We start from the raw sequence: 24,034 nt of genomic DNA, 5'->3' as shown, positions 1-24,034 counted from the left end.
TGGTTTGATTTTTGCCATACATCAACATGAATTAGCCATAGGTGTACATATGTCCCCTCCTTCCTAAGTCTCCCTCCCACCCCACCTGCCCCTGCCCCATAGGTCTTCACCGAGCACCCAGCTGATCTTTGCTCCTCTTTGTGGTAAAACTTCAAAGTTGTCTCTAAGTCCTACCTCCAGTTATCTTCCCTTCTTCCCCCTTGAATCCACTTCATTCAACTTCTACCCACTCCCATCCACCAAAACTACCCTTCCAAGTTGCTCAATTCAGTAACTTTTTCTCAGGCTTCATCTTACTTGACCTGTCCACATAATTGGACACAGCTGATCACTCCCTCCTCCATAATATACTGTTATCATTTGACTTCTGGGATACAACACTCCTAATTTTCTTCCTACCTCACTGGTTACTCCTTATCAGTTTTCTTTGCTGGTTCTTCTTTCCTCTTATCTTAGTATTGGAGTGCCTCGGGTCTCTCAGTCTTTGAGCCTCTTCACTTCTTATGTCAATTCTAATCTCATTTAATATTTTGGCTTAAATATCATCTAAATTTCTCACCCAAACCTCAGAATCATAATTCTAACTGCCAAGTTAACAATCCAGTTGGATGTCTAGTAGACCTCACAAGCTAAATAGGTTTAAAATCAAGCTCCAGAAGCAATGCCACTCGATAGCAATGAGCACACCCAATAGCAGTGAGCTCACGCCTAGTCTCTAAATACCATTTCCCACTAAAAGGAACCACAACTCCTTGGAGAACTGGTTGGTTCTAGGCATAGGACAGAGCAAGTGCAAGATGAGCCTAGGGCATCTTGTGCTGCCAGAAAATGAGGTGCGGAAAAAAAAAAAGGAGTAATTCTCTGGCATCAAGTGGTTAGGACTCTGTGCGCTCACTGTCAAGAGCAGGGGTTCAATTCCTGGTCAGGGAACAAAGATCCCACATGCTGCTCAACACGGCCAGGAAAGAAAAAAAAAAAATGCAGATGTGTCAAAAGAGCACAGAAGCTAACCTGAAGGCCAATGGCCGAACCTGGAATAATATGAGCATCAAATTAATTTTGGTAGTGGATTACAAACCAGAGAATAAAGTAAGTGTCTGTGAACCCATACTAATATAAATAATTGAATAGAGAAATGAGAAGGGACAGCTCATTTAATAGTACAAATAGAAGGAATAATGGAAATGGAAAATGACCTTTGTTAAACAGCATAATAATAGCTGTTGTCTACATCTCTAGATCATTAAGGGATACTAAAACGGAGGCAAATACACGGTGGGAAACAGAATACTTATATATTCTCAAAGTATCTTCCCACAAGACACTTACTAATAACAATGGAAATATAGTAGCCTTACGTTGCAGAAGCCATGTTCGAAGTACATCACTGGTAAGTGAGACCTATCAACATCAAGTACGTCCTTAATATGATGGACCGAGAAGGGCACAGCATCACTGCTGGAGAGTGTTGCCAAAAATTTGTAACCTGAATTTGGTCATCAGCAAACATCAGACCAGCTCATATTGAGGGACGTTTTACAAAACACCTGATTCATATTCTTCAACAGTGTCAAAGTCACAAAAGACAAAGGAAGAATGAAGAACTGCCGTAGATTGGATATCATATCAATGTTAATAGTATTGTATCAATGTTAATTTCCTGGTGTTGATAATTATACTTTGTGTGGGTATGTGTTAGTTGCTCAGTTGTGTCCGACATTTTACAATCCCACGGACTATGACTTGTCAGGCTTCTCTGTTCATAGAATTCTCCAGGCAAGAATACTGGAGTGGGTTGCCATTCCCTTCTCCAGGGGATCTTCTCAGCCCAGGAATCAAACCGGGGTCTCCTGCATTGCAGGCAGATGGCTTGTAGTCTGAGCCACCAGGGATTATACTTTGGTTATATAAAATGCTATCCTCTGGGGAAGCTAGGTGAAGGTTATACATGAAATAATTATAATAATTTTACAACTTTAAAAAATCTAAAATTAAAAAAAAATTAAGCATATTCAAAAATACCCCAAGTTCCTGATCTCCTCCTTCGGCAGTCTGTTCCATTTCAATTGATAGCAATTTCATTGTTCTTGTAGTCTAGGCCCCAAACTTGGAAGTCATCATCCTTTATTTATTTTTTCTCCTGATACCCTAAATCAACCCACGGGAAATTCTAAGGACTTTGTCCTCAAATATGTCCAGAATCTAACCACTTTTTATCACCCGCTACTCATGCCGACTTAGTCTAGGATTCCATCAGTGACTCCCTGGGTTATTTCAACAGCTTTCTAACCAAACTTCTTCATCTGCCCCTCTTCTTGGAACTCTCTAAAGTCTCTCGTTTCTTGAAAACTCAAAGGTCTGAAGACACTTGTAGTTTGGTTTTGTTCAATCTCTGACATCTTATTACTTACTCTGTTCCAACCACACTTATCTTCCTTCTGTCTTTGTTCAAAAAATTTACTTATTTATTTTTATTGAAGTATAGTTGACTTACAGTGCTATGTAAAATACAAGTGTACAACACAGAAAAATTTCAATTCACAATCTTTCAAGGTCATACTGTTTATAGTTATGATAAAATATTGGCTATATTCCTTGTGTTGTACAATATATCCTTGAAGCTCATTTATTTTATACATAAGAGTTTATACCACTTAATCCCCTACTCCTGTCTTGTCCCCCCACTTCCCTCTTCCATTGGTAACCACTAGTTTGTTCTCTGTGTCTGTTTCTTTATATTTGCTCATTTGTTTTATTTTTTAGATTTCATATGTAAGTGATAATGTACAGTATTTGTCTTTTTCTGTCTCACCTATTTCATGAAGCATAATACTCTTCAAGTTTATCTATGTTGTTGGAAATGGCAAAACTTCATTCTTTTTTATGCCTGAGTGGGTATCACATCCTCTTTATCCATTCATCTGCTGATGGACCCTGCTATCTTTTGAACATGACAGGTGTGCGCTTTCCTTAGAGACTTTCCCCTGGGTGGTACCTTTTATTTGAATGCTCTTTCACACACATTTTTTTTGCTAACCTCCTTATCTTTTTGAAGGCTTTGCCTAAAGGTCTTTTTCTCAACAACCCAACCAATATAGGCTTAAAAACTGCAAGTCCATCTTTAAAAACTGCAGTGCTCACTCTTGGTTCTCCTTAATCTGCAGCAATTTTGAGGTTATTTTATCACCTCTGAATATACTAATTTTAATTTATATCATATTTATTATGTATTGTCTGTCTCTACTTGCTGTTATATAGACTCTGAAGAGGGATGAGATATTGGTCTGTGTTTTTTCCCCGAGTGTTAAAACAGTTCTTGGTATACTGTATACATGCAATAAATATATTATTATATAACTCAATAAATTTGTTATTTGAGTCATATATTACTGAAGGATAGAGAAAGGATAGAGAAGGATAGAGAAAATATCATATGTCTCTTCTCCAATCAGGGAGTTAGACAACCAATATCAATTGTTTAAAAACTAAGAGAATATGTAAAAATAAGATTATGAAAGGGTTAGTCGCTCAGTCGTGTCTGACTCTTTGCAACCCCAAGGACTGTCCAGGCTCCTCTGTCCATGGGATTTTCCAGGCAAGAATACCGGAGTGAGTTACCATTCCCTTCTCGAGGGGATCTTCCTGACCCAGGAATCAAACCCGGGTATCCTGCATTGCAGGCAGATTCTTTACCATCTAAGCCACCAAGGAAGCCAGGGGGGGAAAAAAGATTAGCCAGGACTCTTTTGGTTGCAATTGAAAGACATCTGCTCAAAGTATTTTTGGGGATGAAAAGGGGAATTTACTTGTTCACAAAACTGAAGAGCTCAGAAGTAAACCTAGCTCCAGGCATGTGGAAGTGGGGGGCTTACAGCTGTCTTTACAATTTCTTGATGTCTCCCTACATCACTCAGATCTACTTTCCTCTGAAATAGCCCAGGTCTCAGGCAGGTGTCCACATGGTGGCCCTTGAAGTTCTAGCTGTAGATTCTCCCACTGACTGAGAGCCCAGAATCCTCTCTGGCTTGGCATGGGTTACCTGCCCTGGGGCAAGGCAATGTGGTGATCTCATCACTCTGGCCTGGGCCACAAGAATAGCCCCCAACCACCCACAGTGACAGTGGGAGAAGGGAAAGATAAGATTAATTATAAAATTGAGCCAAACCAATTTGTGTAAATTGATAGAACAGGATAGCTGATACTAGAAGTATAGCACTCTGACCCCTAGTGGTTAGATTACACCAAGAAAATTCATCATTAGCCCAAAGACAATAGCAGGTTAATTTATTTCACATCATGTTTTTAACATGAAATAGCTCAGATGGTAAAGAATCCGCCTGCATTGCAGGAGACCTGGGTTCGATCCCTGGGTTGGGAAGATTCCCTGGAGAAGGGAACGGCTGCCCACTTCAGTATTCTGGCCTGGAGAATTCCCTGGATAGAGGAGCCTGGCAGGCTACAGTCCATGTGGTCGCAGAGTCAGACATGACTGAGCAACTTTCACTCATTCACTTTTTCATTTATTTAAGGACACCAGTGTCCTTTTTTATCCTCTACATTGAAGCATTCACCCATTTGGAACGAATGTTCTTTTGACTATTCTTGTATCCTTTTTTAATTCTCTGTTTTTACTATCATCATCTTCTTGGTTTCATATTTAGACTATTGTGATAATATCGTTATTTCCTATTTTTTAATCCTTTATGAAAACAAACACCTGAAAACTCTTACTAAAAATCTGCTTTAGTTGTATGGCATTCAGCTGGGAAATTTACCTGACAATTTATCAGACCCAATCAAAATCCCTGGGTCTAGAATTAATTTTCATGTGTCCCCTTATTCTTCTGTCATTAAGAAATCACAGTTAGCTTTCTACCACGTGTGGTGGGAAGGTAGCATATGTAATAATATATTTGCATAATATATGTTGACCTGCTGAACTTTAAAAGTTGAGAACATATGCTTATATATAAATAGATTAATTCATTTTAAATTTCCTTCTACTAAACTTATCTGATATTCTACACAGAAAATTTCACATATGTTTATTATCATTTTTCAAGAGTGAATTAAATGCATGATTCATTTATCATAAAGAGATACTGATTGGAGCAAATTTATAAGTATGCCAGCTAATTGCTCAAATCATAAACTAAGTTTAAATTATGGCTCCTAAATTTTTATAAGTTTCATATTTTATTCCTTCTTTCTTCATTAGTGGCTGAGATAGTAAGAATTCTCTACCTTCATTATTGCCCACATTTTCTCTTTAATTTTCACTGTGAAGAATAACATTAAAAGATTGAGTTAATCACTCTGGAGGTTTATAATTTTATTCCATATTTCCCTTTTCATTCTTTTATTTTTTTTCTCCAGTGATTTTCTTTATTTGAAATTTTGCATTTTAAATGAAAGTATACAGTTTCTTTTTTCTGAGTTATTTATATAGAGTTGAAACAAGCACAAAAACCTGAAGTTGGACTGCCTAACCTTTAGTTTTCTCTGTAAAAAGGGGATAATGAGACTAATACTAGTACTCCTAATTTATAGGATTACTTATGGAGTCATTGTAAAGAATACATTTGATAATTCACATAAAGGACTTAGGGTGGTTACTGGCACGTGTAAACTCTCAAAATATGTTAGCTTTTACAATTATTTTATAGGCTCAGTTGCATTTTTAATGTATCTTTTTATACACCAACTGGTTTGTCTACCACCAATCATTTATAAAGCATTAAAAATACAATATTTTAATATTATATTGTTGGCTGGAAAAACAATAACAATATGGAGTGTCTATTCTTAGGAAGTTTAAAAGCTAATTTGAGATACAAAGCATGAATATTTAAATTTATAAACAAAATGTATTATACACATAAATGGAATAATATTTACCCTTAAAATGAAAGGACATTCTGACATGCTGCCACATGGATGAACCTTGAAGACTAAGTGAAATAAGCCAGTTACAAAAGGACAAATATTGCATGGTTCCACTTATATGAAGAAACTATAGTAGTCAGATTCATACAAACAAATTCTGTAGGATGGTTGTCATCAGGGTTTGGGGGAAATGGGGATTAGGGAGTTATTGTTTAATAGGTAGAGAGTTTCAGTATGGGAAGATGAAAAAGTTCTGGAGATAGATGGTTGTCTAAAAGTGTGAAGGTACTGAATGCTACTTGCTGCTGCTGCTACTTACTGAGCTGTATAGTTAAAAATGGTTAAAATGGTAAATTTTATGTTATGTACATCTTAACATAATAAAAAGATTTGAAATTTAAATGTTCATAAAAATACAATGTAAACAGATAAACCAGTAAATAATAAATTATCAAATGTCATTTTAATTTTATTTATAAAATCCATCCATTTACTTTTTGAATAAATAACACATCTGCATGGTCCAAAAATGAAAGGTATAAAATAACATACAGGGAAAAGCAAATCTTCCTTTAGCCACTCAGTATCTTTTCCTAGAGACATGATTCTATTACCAATTATTTATACATCCTACCAGAGATTTTATACATGTATAAAACTGTAGTTATAGCTATATTCACACACCCTTTTTCCACTTAAGAATAGATAGTGCATAGACTAGATAGTGCATAAAGAAATTATCCTTCAATTAAAAATAAGTTTAAAAAAGGATAGTGCATTAAAAATAAACTTGTTCTTTTTCAAGAGCTGTATAGATACTGTAAAGATATTTAACCTATTCCCTACTGAGAAGCCAGTGAGTTTTCAGTCTTTTGCCTTTGAAAGCAATCTTTCAAAGACTAATTTGGCACATATGTCATTTTGTGTAACCGTGAGCATTTCCATAAGTGAAATTCCTAGAAGTAGTGTCACTGGCTTTTCAAATGATCCAGATTGAGTGCCTTAAAGAGACAGATTTCACCCAAGAAGTGCTAGTGTCAGCTGCTTTATTCCCAAACTTGGAAACATCCTTGTATCCTCTCTTTTACACCTATCAATCTCTAAGTCTTGCTCATTTTACCTTCTCAAAATCTCTTCTGTCTTCTCATTTCATTTTCCCATTGCTCACAGCCAACGATTTCATTTAGGCTTTTCACTGTTTCTTCATGTTTGAAATGTCCTCAAACCCAGCCTCTTGCTCAGGTACTTTCATGCTACCCAATACAACCAGGATTAAGTCTAATGTCTTAATTTTAGCAAACAAAGCTCACCTTAATCTGGTCCCTGCACTTTCCTTTTCAGCCTTTTCTGCTATCACCCAGCTTTACTCTTTTTGCTTTTATAATATATAACAGTTTATAGTTTTAGGCCCCCATGTATTTGCCCTCACTGGAATTGTCTTCCGAGTCTGGAATACTCTCACGGCATCCCAGGGGCAAGTACTGATTTCCTCATGTAAGAGAAGGAACCTCCCCGTTGTACCCACAGGCCCCTTGCATCCATCTTCGATAGGGATTGCTCTTCTCTACTGAAGCTATATCCTTGTAGTAGCCTCAAAGAGTGGTAGGGAGTTTTCTTTTTTCCTTTCTAACCCTATCATCCAGCATCATCTTGCTTGAGGACACATGGCATGCACTCAATACACTTTCTTTGATTGAACTTAGATCTTGCAGAGAAGGGGTGCACTCATTCCTTCACCCCACATATGTTTATTGAGAGGCTATTAAGTGCAAGATGATGTATTAGGCAGTGGGATTACCACCAAGAAGAAGATGAGCCAAGGCCCACTTTTGGTCTAGAGAAAGAGGTGGGGCAACATAACACACAATTCTAATTCATTTGGGTAAAGACTTCCATGGACCTTACGTCACAATTTAGAATTTTTTTTATAGATTAGGATGAACAAAGTGTGGCATTTTAACTGGAGGGAATTGCACTAGGAAAGGTATTTACAAAATGAGCCAATAACTCCAAATCACTGTGAAACCCAGAGTCAGACGTAACTCTGAATTCCTGTTCGTGGCCTATTGTCTTCTATAGTGGAGATGCTTTTCTGGTAAACAAGGTCAAATACGATGTCTAGGGTAAAGAATAAGGTGAGATAATTCATGTAAAAGGTAACCAAGTCAGAATCTTACATACCCCTTATTAAAATTCTCTTTTTACGCCAAACTCCTACTTCTAAACTGTCTTCTGACCGTTAAAAAACAAAAACAAAAAACAACAAAAACCCTTGCTTGGTGTTAAATGATCTATATTAAGTTTAATGCAGCTGTTCTTTCTTTACCCTTTTCCATTTTCGTTAACACGATCTCTTTTCAGAAAAGGCTGAGGAAGCTGGGAAAATGTAATGAAAAGAGCAGGTTCTTTGGAGTCCGGCAGAGTCGGATTGAGTATGGAGGACAGTTACCCCTAGCACAGTTATTTTGGACAAGTAATTAAACTCCTAGCTTCCTCTTCTGTAAAATAACAATAAATAAATGGGGAGATAATGTTTATATAAAGCGTTGAACACAGTGTCCCACAGTAGTAAGAGCTCAGGCATGTATGCATGCTCAGTGGCTCAGTCGTGTCCCATTCTGCAACCCCACAGAGTGTATGTAACCCGCCAGGCTTCTCTGTCCATGGAATTCCCCAGGCAAGTATATTGGAATGGGCTACCATTTCCTTCTGCAGGGAAGAGCTCGGGGAGGTTAGCTATTAAACGATTCTAAGAACTCTATGTCTTGAAGGTCTTCTCCCTCCTGCCGTCAAAGGAATTGTTAAGTGTAATCGGTTAAACCTGAACGCGCACGTTCGGCGCCGATGTAGTTTGACCTCTCCAGGCCGCCGTCTGCGAGCATGCGTACATAAATGTGGCGGCACGTACGTGTCATGGCGAGCTCCAGCTAAAGTCTGCAGTTTCCGGAGAGTGGCGTGTAGGTTCTGTTACTTTTGGTTGGCTTGTTATTTCCCGACTGCTGGGTAAGGGTGGCGGGTGGATCAGTGTGGGGCAGAGTTTGACCAAAGCTCCTTTTATGGCAAAGCCTTGTTCCCCTAGTTTCAGTCCTTCTCGTGGCCGTTCGCTGGTTTGTTTCGAAATTGAAAGAAAACTTACCAGCTGGGTTGGGAGCATTGGGAAGCAGCGTTGCCTGAAGTGAGGACCGGGACCTTGGCCTTAGGTGCTGCAGGACTGTTAGGAGTACTTAAGAGATCTCGTTGCTTACTATAAAATTTAATTTCCTCCGTTCTCCCACTTTCTGCGTTAGTGAGTTCGTGGGACGGGATAAGGCTTTTACAGTTACCATGCTTTCACAAGGCTGCATCTCAATAAAAATTTAAACTGAAATTGGTCTGAAGAGCAGGTGTCTTGATTTTTCACTTTTCTTTCTTGTTCACTGGTGAAACCTGTCTCTGAATCTTGGGACAACACGTGTCTTTTGGTGTCGGGTGATATGGATACCTATTTCTTTGCTCTGTTTTGTAGTAGTATTACTACTGGATCACGCTGACGTATTGTAGTGCCGGATAGTATTTATTACTAGGGCCATACGCTGGATCTCAGTCATAGCAAATGTGGCAGATGTCAACATACCAGTCCTAATCAGTAAGAAATTGGGAGTGGTACAGAACACCGGTAACCTTGCTGTATAAACAGCATTTATAGAGTGTAATCCCTTTTAGGTAGTTTTAGAGGCCTTACTGTGGTTTTGTAAACTTGTTGCGAACTTTCTTTTCTAAACAGTTTTTATTTTCCAGACTCATCTTTCAAGACGATTTGAGACTAATTGCAAATAATCAAGGTACTCGTTTATTTTAAAACTTTTATGTTGGGAGTGATATTTACCCAATGTAATATGCAAAGAGGTAGCCTAATTTTAATTTCTTAGTGATTTTGTCACCATCATTATATGGAAACGCTAAGATCTCCATATCACTAAATCCAAGAAACATTTTCACTCATTTTACTCAAGCTTTCATCACTTTCCTTAAGCAGCACTGAACATGTCCACCTGTTTGACATACTGTCTTCATTTTCCTTCTGTGACCCACTGATTTTTCTCATTTGGTGACTGCTTCTTGATCTCCATTATAGGAGGTTTCTCTTCTGTTTGGTAGGTAAATTTGGAGTTCCTTAAGGCTCGGTCCATCACCTTTTCCAATTAGGAGAAATTCTATTCTTTTTCTCTCTGGTTGATCTAATCTACTTCTTCAGCAACACTATTCTTTTTTATTTTAGCCATCTTAGTGTGTGAGAAGTGTCTTGTGGTTTTGATTTGTATTTCCTTGATAGCTAATGATGTTGACATCTCATGTTACTGGCCCTTTGTATATCTTCTTTGGAGAAGATACATATTTGCAAATATGTATCTTCTTGATGGTGTTCTTTGAAGCATGAAAGTTTTAAGTCCAGTATCTTTTCCTTTGTTGTTCTTTTGGTGTCATAAGAAAGATGTCAGAAACACATATACCTATGATTTCTTATAAGAGTTTTATAGTATTTCTTAAATTTAGGCCTGTAATTTAATTTTTGTTTATGATGTGAAGTTGCAATCCAGCTTTATTCTTTGCATGTAGCCATCAAGTTGTTCCAAAACTATTTTTTGAAAGCATACTCTTCCTCATTGAATATTCTTGGCACCCTTTTAGAAAATCAGCTGACTAGGTGACGTGTTTTTGACAGGCATTCTAGATGATTTTTATGAAAAAACAAACAAACAAACAACTCCAGGACAGTGATTTTCAAACTGTAGTGCATGTCAAAATCACCTGGAGGGCTTGTTAAAGATTGCTGAGCTTTACTCCAAGTATCTGATTCAGTTGGTTTGGAGGGGGACCCAAGAGTTTGTTTCTAGGAAGTTCTCTAGTGACCCTTAATTGTGCTGGTGTGGGAACCATACTATAAAAACTATGGGTGTAGGACTTTCGTTCCCAACTGTGGCAGCACATGAGACTTACTGGAAAGTTTTAAAAAATATTGATGGCTAGGCTGAGTTCTAGAGATTGATTCAACTAGAGCGTGAACTAGTTGATGATTTTGTTGTTGATAATTTTCTATAGCTCCCCAGGTGACTATAATGAACATCAACTGAGAACTTTCCTAGGAGAACAGTGGTTCTCAGTGGGATGTATAGTGGAATCACCTGGACAGGTTTTACATAGCCACCCTTAAATTCCACTCTGGAGATTCTAATTCAAAATGGGGCCTCGGTATTTGCTGTTATAAAAGCTCTCCTAATAAATCACCTCTGTAAATAGCCAAATATACTATCTATTTGTCATCTTTTTCCATGTCTCCTTTTTCACTTTGTTTTTATTTCCTTTATCAAACTGATTTTCTCTGCCTTTGAGAGAGAACTTTATATGATTCATTCTGTAGCGCTTAACTACTATCTTGCTTTCTACTATCAAAACTACTATCACACTTTTCATTATTATTCACTTATTTAATGTTTTCTGAAGGCTAACAATTCACTTTACCGGTTTGTTGGAAGTAAAAAGCTTGTTAATAGTGATAGGTGAGTTTATTCAGGTGTTTATGATATGCAGCCAAGTTTAGGAACCTCTGCATTTTATATTTGTCTCTTTTGTCTCTCTAGAGTGAATTTCTAGAAATGGAATTGCTGGGCTAAAGGACATATATGTGTTAAAGTTTGATATGTATTGCTAGATTGCCCTTCAGAAAGGGTATGGCAGTTCTACCATGCTTTTAGCTAACAGTTGGTTTTTTGTCAGTCTTTGTTATCAGTGGGGTAGATGGAAAATAATTTCTTGTTTAAGCTCAGGCCCTTAGTGTGTTTGAGCATTCTTTCCTATGCTTAATGGCTATTTGACTTGCTTAAGTGTGTTGCCAGTTTTTCCTTTGCCCATTTTTTTTTCTGGAATGTTTTTCTTTCTTAGGGTCATCTCAGACTCTTGCATTATTTGTGCTTTGCCAGTGAAACGGAGTCATCTGGGGAGAGCTTGGTGTTGAAAGAGGGTCCAGTTCTAGTTGTCAGTGGACAAATCTTCTAACTCCTCTGGACTTCTCCCATATAGTGTGAGAATTTCCTTCTGTGTTATAGAAAGACTAGCTAAATTCAGCTTAAACAAAGATTTATTCATCCTTTCATTCAGCAAATATTCTGCACTTGCTGTGTGCTAGGCATTGTTACAAGCGTTGTAGATATAGTGGTAAAAAAGACAGGGTGCCTCTGTTCTGAAGCTTACACTGTAGTGAGAAAGACACAAACAGTTATATATATGGAGTCAGGTAAGTGTGATGAAGGGAAATGAAGCATAAAGTGGAGTTAGAGGCTGGTGAGAGTGTGTGGGATGCCTGATCAGTGTGTGGTTATTTTAGATAAGGTCGTTAGGAAAAGCCCTCTCCAAGGAGGTGTTATTTGAGTAAAGGAGTAGGCAGCAAGCCATCCAAATATCTGGGGATGATATTCCAGACAGAGGAAGAGCAAGTGTGAAGGCCCTGAGTCAGAAACTAGCTTGGTCTGCTTGGAGAATGTCGGGAAGGTTATTACAGTTGGGGCAGAGTGGGAGGTGGCAGAGGGACCATATTTTGTAGACTGGGTTGTGGACAGTTTAAAAAAATTTTTTTTGAGAAGCTGCAGTGAGCTAGGTAGTTTAGGCACCACCTGGGATGAAGCAGTGAACAAAACACTCAGAAACCTCCCCAGCCCCGGAGTATATATCCTAGTAGAAAGAGAGAGTAATAAGATGATGAAGGTACTGTGGTGGAGGAAGAAATTTTCCTCTACAGTTCTCAGACAAAAGTGTAGTAGCATGTGGCATGTGTACATGGGCTTCCCTAGTGACTTGGTGGGTAATAATCTGCCTGTAATGGGGGAGACCTGGGTTTGGTCCCTGGGTTGGGAAGATTCCCTAGAGAAGAGAATGGCTACCCAATTCCAGTATTCTGGCTTGGAGAAGAATGAGTGGATACCTACTCCTCTCCTCCATGGACAGAGGAGCCTGGCAGGCTATAGTTCATGGGATTGCAAAGAGTGGGGCATGACTGATCAGCTAACACTTTAACATACATGGGACAGACCCAGGGAAACTGAGTAACTTGCCAAAATGGCTGAAACTCTTACCTTAAATATTGTTTTCAGCTAAAGACAAAAGATCTTGGGGGTAGTGGTTTGGGACCTCAAAGGGGAGGAAGGCAGTTGCCATGAGATGGAAAAGCAAATGTTTGGTAACAGTTTTAACAGACAGACTTTGCCTGGTTGCTCCCCATCTGTGCACATAGTTCATACTATAGTTATCTATGGGGATTGCCTCCCTTCCTGAAACATGTCTTCTCTTTACATTCTTTTAGCAGTTAGAAGGAGGGTCAAAGTTTCTTCTTGGCCTTGATTTGTCTTCAGCTCAAAATAACCCACATGCAAAGAGACATTTTTGGTGGCAGGTTTGCTCCTCTGTAGTGTCTAAGCGTGTGGGGAGGTGCTATGGCACGAAAGCGAGGCTGGGGGGATGGGGACAGGGGGTGCGTGTACATGGTGAGGTGGGGGTTGTTCAGAAGGACCTCACTGGTGACATTTGGACAGAGTTCCAAAGGGTTTCAAGGCATGCCAGGCATGACCAAGACCTTGAGATGAGTGTGTGCCTGGTGGGTATGAACTAGCCAGGAAGCCCATGTGTCTGAGTGCAGTTGAAACTGTGCACCTCAGATGGGACTTGAATCCACAGCCTGGGACCCAAACCTTGCCAGAACCCAGACGGGACTTGAACCCACAGTCTTTTAATCGAAATCACATACCTGGTCTCAGGGCTTCCCCAGTGGCTCAGACAGTAAAGAATCTGCAATGCAGGAGATCTGGGTTCGATCCCTGGATTGGAAAGATCCCCTGGAGAAGGGAATGGCAACCCACTCCAGTACTCTGGCCTGGAGAACATGGACAGAGGAGCCTGGTGGGCTACAGTCCATGGAGTTGCAAAGAGTTGGACATGACCAAGCGACTAGCACATTAACACATACCTAGTCTCAGGACTTAATGAAGCTCACATTCTTCTTATCAAAATAATTCAGTGAGAGACAATAGGTAAGAAGTGGGTTTATTTAGAGAGAAACACACTCCACAGAATGTGGGCCTTATCAGAAGGTAAGAGGCCCCAAAATATGGCGTGGTTAGTGTTTATGTCTGGATAATTTCATAGGCTAATTTCATGGGCTTCCCTTGTAGCTCAGTTGGTGAAGAATCTGCCTGTAATGCAGGAGATCTGTGTTTGATTCCTGAGTTGGGAAGATTCCCTGGAGAAGGAAATGGCAACCCACTGCAGTATTCTTGTCTGGGAAATCCATGCACAGAGGAACCTGGCAGGCTACAGTCCATGGAGTCCCAAGAGTTGGACACGACTTAGCTACTAAACCACCAGCCTCTAATTTCATAGGCTAATGAGCAAGAGGATTATTCCACTTATTTTGGGGAAGGGGTGGAGATTTCCAGGAATTGGGCTACTCTAAAGTGGCTCAGAGGTTAAAGCGTCTGCCTGCAATGTGGGAGACCTGGGTTCGATCCCTGGGTCGGGAAGATCCCCTGGAGAAGGAAATGGCAACCCACTCCAGTAGTCTTGCCTGGAGAATCCCATGGACAGAGGAGCCTGGTAGGCTATAGTCCACGGGATTGCAAAGAGTCAGACACGACTGAGCGACTTCACTTCACTTCAGCCTTTCACAGTTAGCTCTGCTCTGCCGTGCAGTGGCTGTGTCACTTAGTGTGCTGATGTAGTACAGTGAGCGTATGAGGCTCAGGGCCCACTGGAAGTTGGATCTTCTGCTACCTTGGACCTAGGTGGTTCTTACCAGTGTATCATGTCCTGTGGCTAAGTCTTGTGGAATCTTCCTGGACAAGGGATTGAACCCGTGTCTCCTGTATTGGCAGGTGGATTCTGGATTCTTTACCACTGAACCACCAGGGAAGCCCCTGTCCTTATATAACTTAGTAGCGATTTTAACTCTGGGCTTTTTACTCTGAGATAGACTACCAATGGAAGGTTTTGATCGGAAACCTGAGATGAACTTAGGTTTTAGAGGGATCCCTGGCTTATTGTGCAGCAAGGTTCCTTTGGGAATTGAGGGTAGAAGCAGGTGACTATGACAGTAATCCAGGCGAGAGTTAATGTTGGGACCAAGAATGTAACAGGGTATGGTCAGAAATGGTTAGATTCTGAATATATTTGGAAGCTCAAGCCAATGGGATTTTGCTGATGTATTGGACTTAGGGTGAAGGAAAGAGGAGTCAGGGATGATTCCAGGATTTTTGGCCTGAGAGGTTAGAAGGTTGGTATTGCCTTTCAGTGAGATGGAGAAAGTCGTGGGGGGATCTGTGTGATCCTCCTGGCTGCAGATGGGGTCAGGTGGGGAGAGAATCAGGAGTTCTGTTCTTGATTTTAAGTTTGAAGTAACTCTTAGCCATTCAAGCAGGGTGTTGAGTAGGCAGTTGGATGGACATCTGAGTCTGAAGTTCAGGGGAGGCCTGGGGCTGGTTATATAAGTATATAGTTAGTATTTCAAGGCCACAAGGCTGGATGAGATCACCTAGGGTGCGCCTGTAACTAAAGAAGAGAAGACGTCCTGTAATGGAGCCCCGGGGGGGTTCTGACCTTGAGAAGTTGGAGAGATGAGGAGCGGGCAATGGAAACTTGGGGAGTGGCTAATGCGGTAGGAGGAGAACTCAGCGTGTGGGATCCCAAAAGCCACGGAAGAAGATATCTTGAGGGAATGAAGGGTCAGTAGTGTCAAGTGCCGCTGGTAGGATCACATGAGATGGCTGAGAGGTGACCGTTCCGTAGATTGTTGGAGTCACTGAAATCAGGTTGGCAGTTTTGGGATGGTGGGGGTGAAAGCCTGGCATATGAGAAACTGGGAGGGGGAAACTGGAGACAGTTCTTGCAAGGAGTTTTAAAGGATAGAAATGTGATAGAGACAGTAGGTAGAGGAAGCGAGGCCATGATAAGGTTTTTTGTTTTTTAAATGGGAGAAATAACAGTACCCGTATACAATTAGTGATTAGGTAGGGAGGAGCATGACTAGAATTCTGTGCTCAAGCTGGTTAGAATAGAGGGGTTGTTCTTAGAGGGGTAGGTAGTTCCTAGTAACAGGTTGGTATGTGGGCAAAGAACCATTTCCTATTAAGAGAATGCAGTCTTCTGTCTGCGGAATGTGGGAGGGGATCTGAGGGTGGGCTTCACTCACGCCTCCTGTTTTCAGTACCATCTACAGCCTCATGAAGAGGCAATCCATGAGAAATTAATTTTCAGAAAGTTTCTAAGATAAATGAGTTTGTTTCTTTACTGTAGTTCTTCCCAGCCCTTGCTCCATAGTATACACATACATGCATGCACACACATACTGGGAGTCTGTGAGAGGCAGAATTTTCCAAATTTATTTGACCACAGAACTAGTTTTTCCCTGATAGTTCATAGAACCAGTTTGGGAGAAACTTAGTTCATTTCACCTTCCCTAGTGTGCTGAGTCAGAGAAGGCGATGGCACCCCACTCCAGTACTCTTGCCTGGAGAATACCATGCATGGAGGAGCCTGGTAGGCTGCAGTCCATGGGGTCGCTAAGAGTTGGACACGACTGAGCGACTTTACTTTCACTTTTTACTTACATGCATTGAAGAAGGAAATGGCAACCCACTCCAGTGTTCTTGCCTGGAGAATCCCAGGGACGGGGGAGCCTGGTGGGCTGCCGTCTATGGGGTCGCACAGAGTCGGACACGACTGATGCGACTTAGCAGCAGCAGCAGTGTGCTGAGTCAGCCAGGGCTCTTGTTGGCAAGAGCAGAAAGCCCAGCTCAAATGAATTTAAGCCTCGGAATTCCTGAGCTCACATGAATGGGCAGAGCAGGGCTATGTCTGGCTTCAGGCATTGGTTGGATCCCGCTGCTCAAGGATCTCGTCTCTCCAGCTCTTATAAGACTTCCTGCCTTGGGTAGTCTTCTGCTTTGTGGCAGGCAGGATGGCCCCCCAGTAGCCTCAAGTTGACATCCTCCTAACTGAGCCACTTCAGTGAAAGAGAAGTTAGCACTGGCATGGAAGTCCTCGTGGTGATTGTGACTGACTGGGCTTGTTAGGTCCAACCCTGAGCCGGTCTTTATGGCTCAGGGTGAATTACTCTGGCAGGCATGGGTCACATGCGCCATTGTTGCACCTGGGGAGGGAGGAGGCCTGTAATTGACAGGTGGTATGCATGCTGCAATTCATGGGGTTGCAAAGAGTCAGACACGACTGAGCGACTGAACTGATGCATGCTGTGGTATGTTACAGATTTGTAGTGATATCTCATTGTGGTTTAGTTTGTATCTCTCTGATTGCTGGTAATGTTAAATCTCTTTTCATGTACTTAATGTCCCACTCAGTAAGATTTATCTGATTTATCCGATGTTTCTTGTTTTTCAGTATCTCTTGTATTTTCTGTAAAGTTAGAGTTAAAATCTAAAGGCTTTATTAGATTCAAGTTTGGCAAGAATATTTCATAGGTGATATGTTAAACAGATGTTCTGAGGACTCATGCCTGTATCATTTGTAACTTGTTTATATGATAGAGAAAATGCCTTCTGCATCCTGTGATACATTCCTGAATGACATAGAAGATATTGTGTCGCAAGAAGATTCAAAGCCGCAAGACAGGCATTTTTCGAGAAAGCACGTTGTTCCAAAGGTGCGAAGGCGAAATACCCAAAAGTATCTGCAAGAGGAAAACAGTCCACCGAGTGATAGGTAAGCTGCTTTTGAGATTATATTCAGTACCGTACCATGGGAGAGGCTGACACTACTGTATGTGATACACATAATGTATCTTTTAAAAGAATCTTTGAAGTTTTGAAAGGAAATATGTAGGCTTTTTTAATTTGAATGGTTATATTTAGCAAAGTCATTAATTAAAGATGTCAAATTGCATATTGGCCTAGGGCAGTATTTGGCACAAAGATAGATCACCCTGCCTCCCACCCTCCTCCGACCAGATCTCTTTGATATCACTGTGGTTGGTATGTTCTTGTTACTTCCACATTAAAATTTTTATTGGAATTTGTGATTCTTATGAGATAGTGGTGGTTTGGGCATGTGGTTTTTCTTAGCAAATTTAAAGTACTTATGAATCAACTAAAGGCTTTTGACACAAATTCTTGTGCTGTTTATACTATTAGGTGTCTAGTAGAATTCTAATACAACCTAGCCAGAAAGGATTATGCAGTTTTAATATGCTTATATTTGTGTATATAGTAAACTTGAAAACTTTGATGCATTTGATTATTTGGAACAGAGTCATAAAGTCTATGAATTTAAATTTGCTTAATACCTGAAATTTATTAACTTTTTCTTGACCATATCATTAAAGGTAATGTCTTCTTAGTTGTTAATTATTTAGGGCAATCCAAGTTGAAAGTCCTTTTATTCCCTTTCTAAAAATTACATTTTTTAGAACTCTTTTTATATGTGGAATACTTTTATTATTAATAGTGCTGTAGGGTGACAGATTTTCATTTTGATTGAGTTATTTATATCTAAGTTATGAAGATTGTGATTAGTATATAGTGGCCTTCAGATGTGTTTAGGTTTTCCTTATTTGCTTTTGCTGCTAGAACCATCTTCTGTGCTATTGTTATTTGTTTGTACCTTTCCAGGAATTGAACTTAGTGGTAGTATTTAGTAGTATTGAACTTAAAATACAACTTGGAGAAAAGGTATTCTTTACATAGAAAAAGAGTCTTAGAATTTTATACTGTTATTTTATCTTGATTTTAGACTTTTGGTGTAACAGAACATTATGTGTTAAGTTGGTACATTTAATGAATAGCTTATGAATAGAATGCAGTGAGTGTTTTTGCATAATATGCCCAGAAATTAACTAGTGCTTTTTATTTTAAAAAATCCCTTAATGAGGCTTATTTTTTAAAATTGATTAACAGCACTATTCCAGGCATACAGAAAATTTGGATACGAACTTGGGGTTGTTCTCATAATAATTCAGATGGAGAATACATGGCTGGACAACTGGCTGCTTATGGATATAAAATTACAGGTAATGAGATACGTAATGTGTTTTATTGATTACATTTTTTAAAGCCAGGGTTTTTAGAGATATAAGTTCTAGCTTCAGCAACTAAAGGATATTTTAGCATGACTTAATGATTTTAAGAGAAAATAAAATGCTAGTATGTTGTCTAGACTCTTGAGCAACGTGGCTTTGAGCTGTGTGCCACACTCATCTGGGGCCCTTTGCCAGTGCATATGCTATTGGACTGACAGTCTGGGGCTGGTTGAGTCCTGGGATGTTGAGCTCTCCAATAGGAGAGCCAGGTGCGGCACTTGGGGATATGTGGATTGTGATATCGGCCGCAGGTCTGGGAACCAGTCCCCTGCAAGTGCTGAGGGGTGACTATATATCTCATTTAAAAAAAGAAAAATAAAACTCCTCATTTTGAAATAAGTTTGGACTGACAGAAAAGTGGCAAAATTATGTTTCTGTACGCCTTTTATATCTTACGTAGTTTTGGTATAATTCACTGGGAAGTGAGCATTAGTGCAATACTATTATCTAAACGACAGAGCTTGTTTGGATTTTGCCAGGTTTCCCACTTACATTCTTTTTATGTTCCAGGATCCAATCTAAGATCTCACCTTACATTTATTTGGAATGTCTCCTTAATCTCCTCCAATCTGTGCCAGTTTCTCAAATTTTTTCTCATTTTTTTATGACCTTGACTCTTCTGAAAGAGAATCATTTTGGAGAATGCCCATCACCTTAGGTCTGTCTGCTAGTTTCTCATGGTTAGAATAAGGTAATTAATGCATTTCTGGCAAGAGGAGCATGCAAGTGTTCTTGTATCCTTCTCAGCGCATCATGTCAGGGGCTTCATGATGTTAGTACACTAACCCTTATCTGCCAGATTTCTCTTCTGAGTTATTTTTCTCACTGTAACCAATAAATATCCTGTGTTTCCTCAACCTTTTGCATCCTAATTTTAGTATTCGATAATTTTAGTGTCTGTTGGTGAATCTCGTCTGCAACAGTTGTTACTGTGATAGTTGTGTAGTGGTGGTTTTCTATTTTCTTTCCTCCCACATTTAATAGCTTGAATTCTTCTAATCCTCTGGAGAAGAAAATGGCAACCCACTCCAGTATTCTTGCCTGGAGAATCCCATGGACAGGGGGAGTCTGGTGGGCTACAGTGAGTTGGACACAACTGGGCGACTGAGCGTACACACTTTCTTCTGTAAGGAAGCGCTGTCCTTTTGCCACCATGCTACTTGTTTGTATCAGTATGGATTCATGGATATTTATTCTACAGGTTCTAGTTCGGTGCTGTCATCATGTCGTTGCTTGTATTTTTCCAGCTTTGGCCACAGGACCTCATCAGGCTGGTGCCTGTGTCTTTCAGACATGCCCCCCTTGCTTTCTGATCACTTCCTTATTTTCTGGCACCACAGGAGGTTCTAGTCTTGTATTTTCCCTTTCCCAGCCTCAGAAGCAACCACTTTTTCGAGAAATCCTGACCCTTTTCATTAGGAGACTAGTGTTTAGAACCAGACCAAAGACCTGGGCACTAGGTGTGCTCATTGCCACCATGAAGTATCAGTGCTTCTAGATCCTCTCCACAGAGTTAGGAAATACGTAGGCATACTAACTGGCGCGCACACATCTCTGTTTCTCTTATATGTGTATTAGATGGGAACATAGTTTGAGTGCTTTGTGACAGGCAATGGCCCAATGCTTTATTTGTGTTATCTTGCTTGTGCTCTGCTTAGTCATGTCCAACTCTTTGCGACCCCATGTACTGTAGCCCTCCAGGCTCCTCCGTCCATGGGCATGGACAGAGATAAGAATACTGGAGTGGGTTGCCATTCCTTCTCCAGGAGACCTACCCGACCCAGGAATCAAACCTGAATCTCCTGCATTACTCCAAAACACTGCTTTTGACCGCTAGTCTTTATCACATAGCAACTTGCTTTTGCATGTGTAATTGGCTGGTCCTAGGTTCAATGCAGATGTTAGGAGTAGGGAAGATTGGAAAGTTAACTCCTTTCATAGCTTTGTTTCCTTCAATAAGTAAATGGTCATATGTCATTAATTTTGTTTTTGATACCATTGTTTAGAGAGCGAAATCAGTCTTAAAACAGGTAAAAAAAAAAACACTGAAAATCTGCTTTTAGAATCACTTCTGTGTTCATTAGTAATTTTTATATAATTTAGCCTAGACTTGTCTAATACATTCTGATGGTGCATTTGAAAATTAAGGAAATCACTTTAAAGGTAATTTCCTGAAACATTAAAAAAAATTCTAAGTTTGATTTATCCTGTGTGTGTGCGTGTTAGTCGCTCAGTCGTGTCCGACTCTTTGCAACCCCATGGACTGTAGTCCACCAGGCTCCTCTGTCCATGAGATTCTCCAGGCAAGAATACTAGAGTGGGTTGCCATTTTCCTATGTGATATTAAATATCCAACATATTTTAATGTTTCTGTCTATTAGCATTTTTAAAAAATCTTATAACAGTACTCTTCTATATAAAGTAACAGTCTTAATGTGTTTACACAAGAATGTTAAGCTTTGTTATGCACACCTAATTTTGGTTTCTCATTTGGGAATACTAAAAAGGGAACATTAAGGAACCAATCACTTAAATATGAAATTTATTTTTCTTAATGTGGTTTATTTTATATGTCTGTGTTACTGATACATATTTTTATTAATTTTATTTGTTTTTGATTTTACCCATTTCAGAAATTTGTAATCGGTTTCAGTTTAGTCTGGCTTGAGTGCAGTAGACACTAGGACCACTTTTCATGCTTGTCTAGATGCTATAGGCCCAGAAAATATAAGCATTATCTTCAGTAGGACATTTAATAAGGAAATCTCTACAGGAAATCTCTCATTTAGTTAGATATATGAATGATTTCTGGATGCCTATGCCAGTGGTCTCTTTTGTTATTGTGAAATAATGGGAGTTTATAAAAAATATTATTTCTTAATAGCTTATAATTAATCAAATGTAGACCTAAAATGGGCTTCCCTGGTAGCTCAGCTGGTAAAGAATCCACCTGCAATGCAGGAGACTGCGTTTTGATTCCTGTGTTGGGAGGATCCCCTGGAGAAGGACATAACAACCCACTCCAGTATTCTTACCTGGAGAATCCCATGGGCTGAAGAGCCTGGCGGGCACAGTCCATGGGGTCACAAAGAGTTGGACATGACTGAGCATCTAAGCACAGCACATACCTAGAATATTTTCATTTAACTCTGTAATTGATAAGAATGAGGTATAAAATAGTTATATATATATAATGTACACAGAGATTATTGAAAACAGGATACAGAGAAATTCAGAATTCTCAGTTACCAGTGGGGGATATTTTTACTATTTGAGGAAAGTGGATGTTTTTTTACTATTTGAGGAAAGAAGAGAGATTATGTCAGTATATACTTGAAATTGCTGCTTTTGTGTAAGTCTAGGAATATAATTCGGAGAAGGCAATGGCACCCCACTCCAGTACTCCTGCCTGGAAAATCCCATGGGCGGAGGAGCCTGGGGGGCTGCAGTCCATGGGGTCACTAGGAGTCAGACACGACTGAGCGACTTCACTTTCACTTTTCACTTTCATGCACTGGAGAAGGACATGGCAACCCATTCCAGTGTTCTTGCCTGGAGACTCCCAGGGACAGAGGAGCCTGGTGGGCTGCCGTCCATGGGGTCACACAGAGTCGGACATGACTGAAGCGACTTAGCAGCAGCAGCAGTAGGAATGTAATTACTCCATAGTAACACTGCACAGAGGCTTGCTCAGAGTAGTAAGTGCTTGTTTGGTGACTCTTTCAAACCCTTTTTATTTTGAGGAGAAGGTGATTTAAACCTTTGAAAATAATTCCTGCTTGCTTTTCATTTTCTGCCCTACTGAGGGAAAAATGATGTAATTCTCCAAAACTTGGACACCTGTTTGCATGATATAATTAAATTAGTATCATGGAAAGCAGTCAAACTGTCCTGGTAGGTACACTGGCTTTTAAAAGAAGTGTGATTTGAACACATACATTTCATGAGTGTGTTCTTCAAGTGAGCGATTTCTTATAGACTAAATAGAAAATGCACTCCCCCCTCACCATAATGCTTCCTTTGGTTATTGGTTTTGGATTATTTATTTTGGAAAGTTGGTAAATTATTTTCAGTTCCTCATTGGTTCAGTTCAGTTGCTCAGTCGTGTCAGACTCTTTGTGATCCCATGGACTGCAGCATGCCAGGCCTCCCTGTCCATCACCAACTCCTGGAGTTTACCCAAACTCATGTCCATTGAGTCAGTGATGCCATCCAACCATCTCATCCTCTGTCATTCCCTTCTCCTCCTGCCCTCAATCTTTCTCAGCATCAGGGTCTTTTCCAATGAGTCAGCTCTTCGCATCAGGTGGCCAAAGTATTGGAGTTTCAGCTTCAACATCAGTCCTTCCAAGGGGTCACACAGAGTCGGACACGACTGAAGCGACTTAGCAGCAGCAGCAGATCTCCTTTAGAATGGACTGGTTGGATCTCCTTGCAGTCCAAGGGACTCTCAAGAGTCTTTTCCAACACCACAGTTCAAAAGCATCAATTCTTCGGCACTTAACTTTCTTTGTAGTCCAACTCTCACATCCATACATGACCACTGGAAAAACCATAGCCTTGACTAGGTGGACCTTTGTTGGCAAAGTAATGTCTCTGCTTTTTAATATGCTGTCTAGGTTGGTAATAACTTTCCTTCCAAGGAGTAAGCGTCTTTCAATTTTATGACATTTTAAGGGCGGTCTAGTATGGACATTATTAATGGCTTTAATGACTAGAGTAGTTGTTTTTTGCTGTCCTTCATTTTGAAATTTCTTCTCTTGTATGTAGTCTCTTCTGCTGCTGCTGCTGCTAAGTCACTTCTGTCATGTCCAATTCTGTGTGACCCCATAGACAGCAGCCCACCGGGCTCTCCTGTCCCTGGGATTCTCCAGGCAAGAACACTGGAGTGGGTTGCCATTTCCTTCTTCAATGCATGAAAGTGAAAAATGAAAGTGAAGTCTCTCAGTCGTGTCCAACTCTTCACAACCCTGTGGACTGCAGCCTACCAGGCTCCTCTGTCCATGGGATTTTCCAGGCAAGAGTACTGGAGTGGGG

The 24,034-nt window shown here is 40.1% G+C and overlaps 1 protein-coding gene and 1 pseudogene across 26 annotated transcripts in view; both read left to right on the top strand.

Moving 5' to 3' along the window:
* The first annotated feature begins 8,762 nt into the window (after positions 1-8,762).
* The window catches only part of CDKAL1 (CDKAL1 threonylcarbamoyladenosine tRNA methylthiotransferase), a 640,160-nt gene continuing 624,888 nt past the window's right edge, over positions 8,763-24,034 (top strand). For 12 of the 25 annotated variants that reach the window (XM_086370057.1, XM_086370050.1, XM_086370060.1 and 9 more), the window contains exons 1-3: positions 9,664-9,707; positions 17,451-17,625; positions 18,816-18,928. In XM_086370057.1, coding sequence (XP_086226183.1) covers positions 17,456-17,625; positions 18,816-18,928 — 283 coding nt within the window. In that variant the 5' untranslated portion in view covers positions 9,664-9,707; positions 17,451-17,455. The other 13 variants (XM_086370051.1, XM_086370061.1, XM_086370068.1 and 10 more) reach the window with 9 other exon arrangements.
* Positions 18,820-24,034, top strand: part of LOC147347660 (uncharacterized) — a 76,762-nt pseudogene continuing 71,547 nt past the window's right edge. Inside the window, exon 1 of the transcript XR_015152423.1 lies at positions 18,820-18,928. The product of XR_015152423.1 is annotated as an uncharacterized LOC147347660 (transcript). The remainder of the gene's footprint in view (positions 18,929-24,034) is intronic.

This window comes from Bos grunniens, chromosome 23 (genome assembly GCF_055505025.1).
Source record: "Bos grunniens cultivar Pamir isolate PY7600 chromosome 23, Bosgru_T2T1.0, whole genome shotgun sequence".
Classification (NCBI taxonomy): domain Eukaryota; kingdom Metazoa; phylum Chordata; class Mammalia; order Artiodactyla; family Bovidae; genus Bos; species Bos grunniens.
The sequence above is the reverse complement of the archived record's forward strand: the minus strand, read 5'-3'. Positions and strand labels throughout refer to the sequence as shown.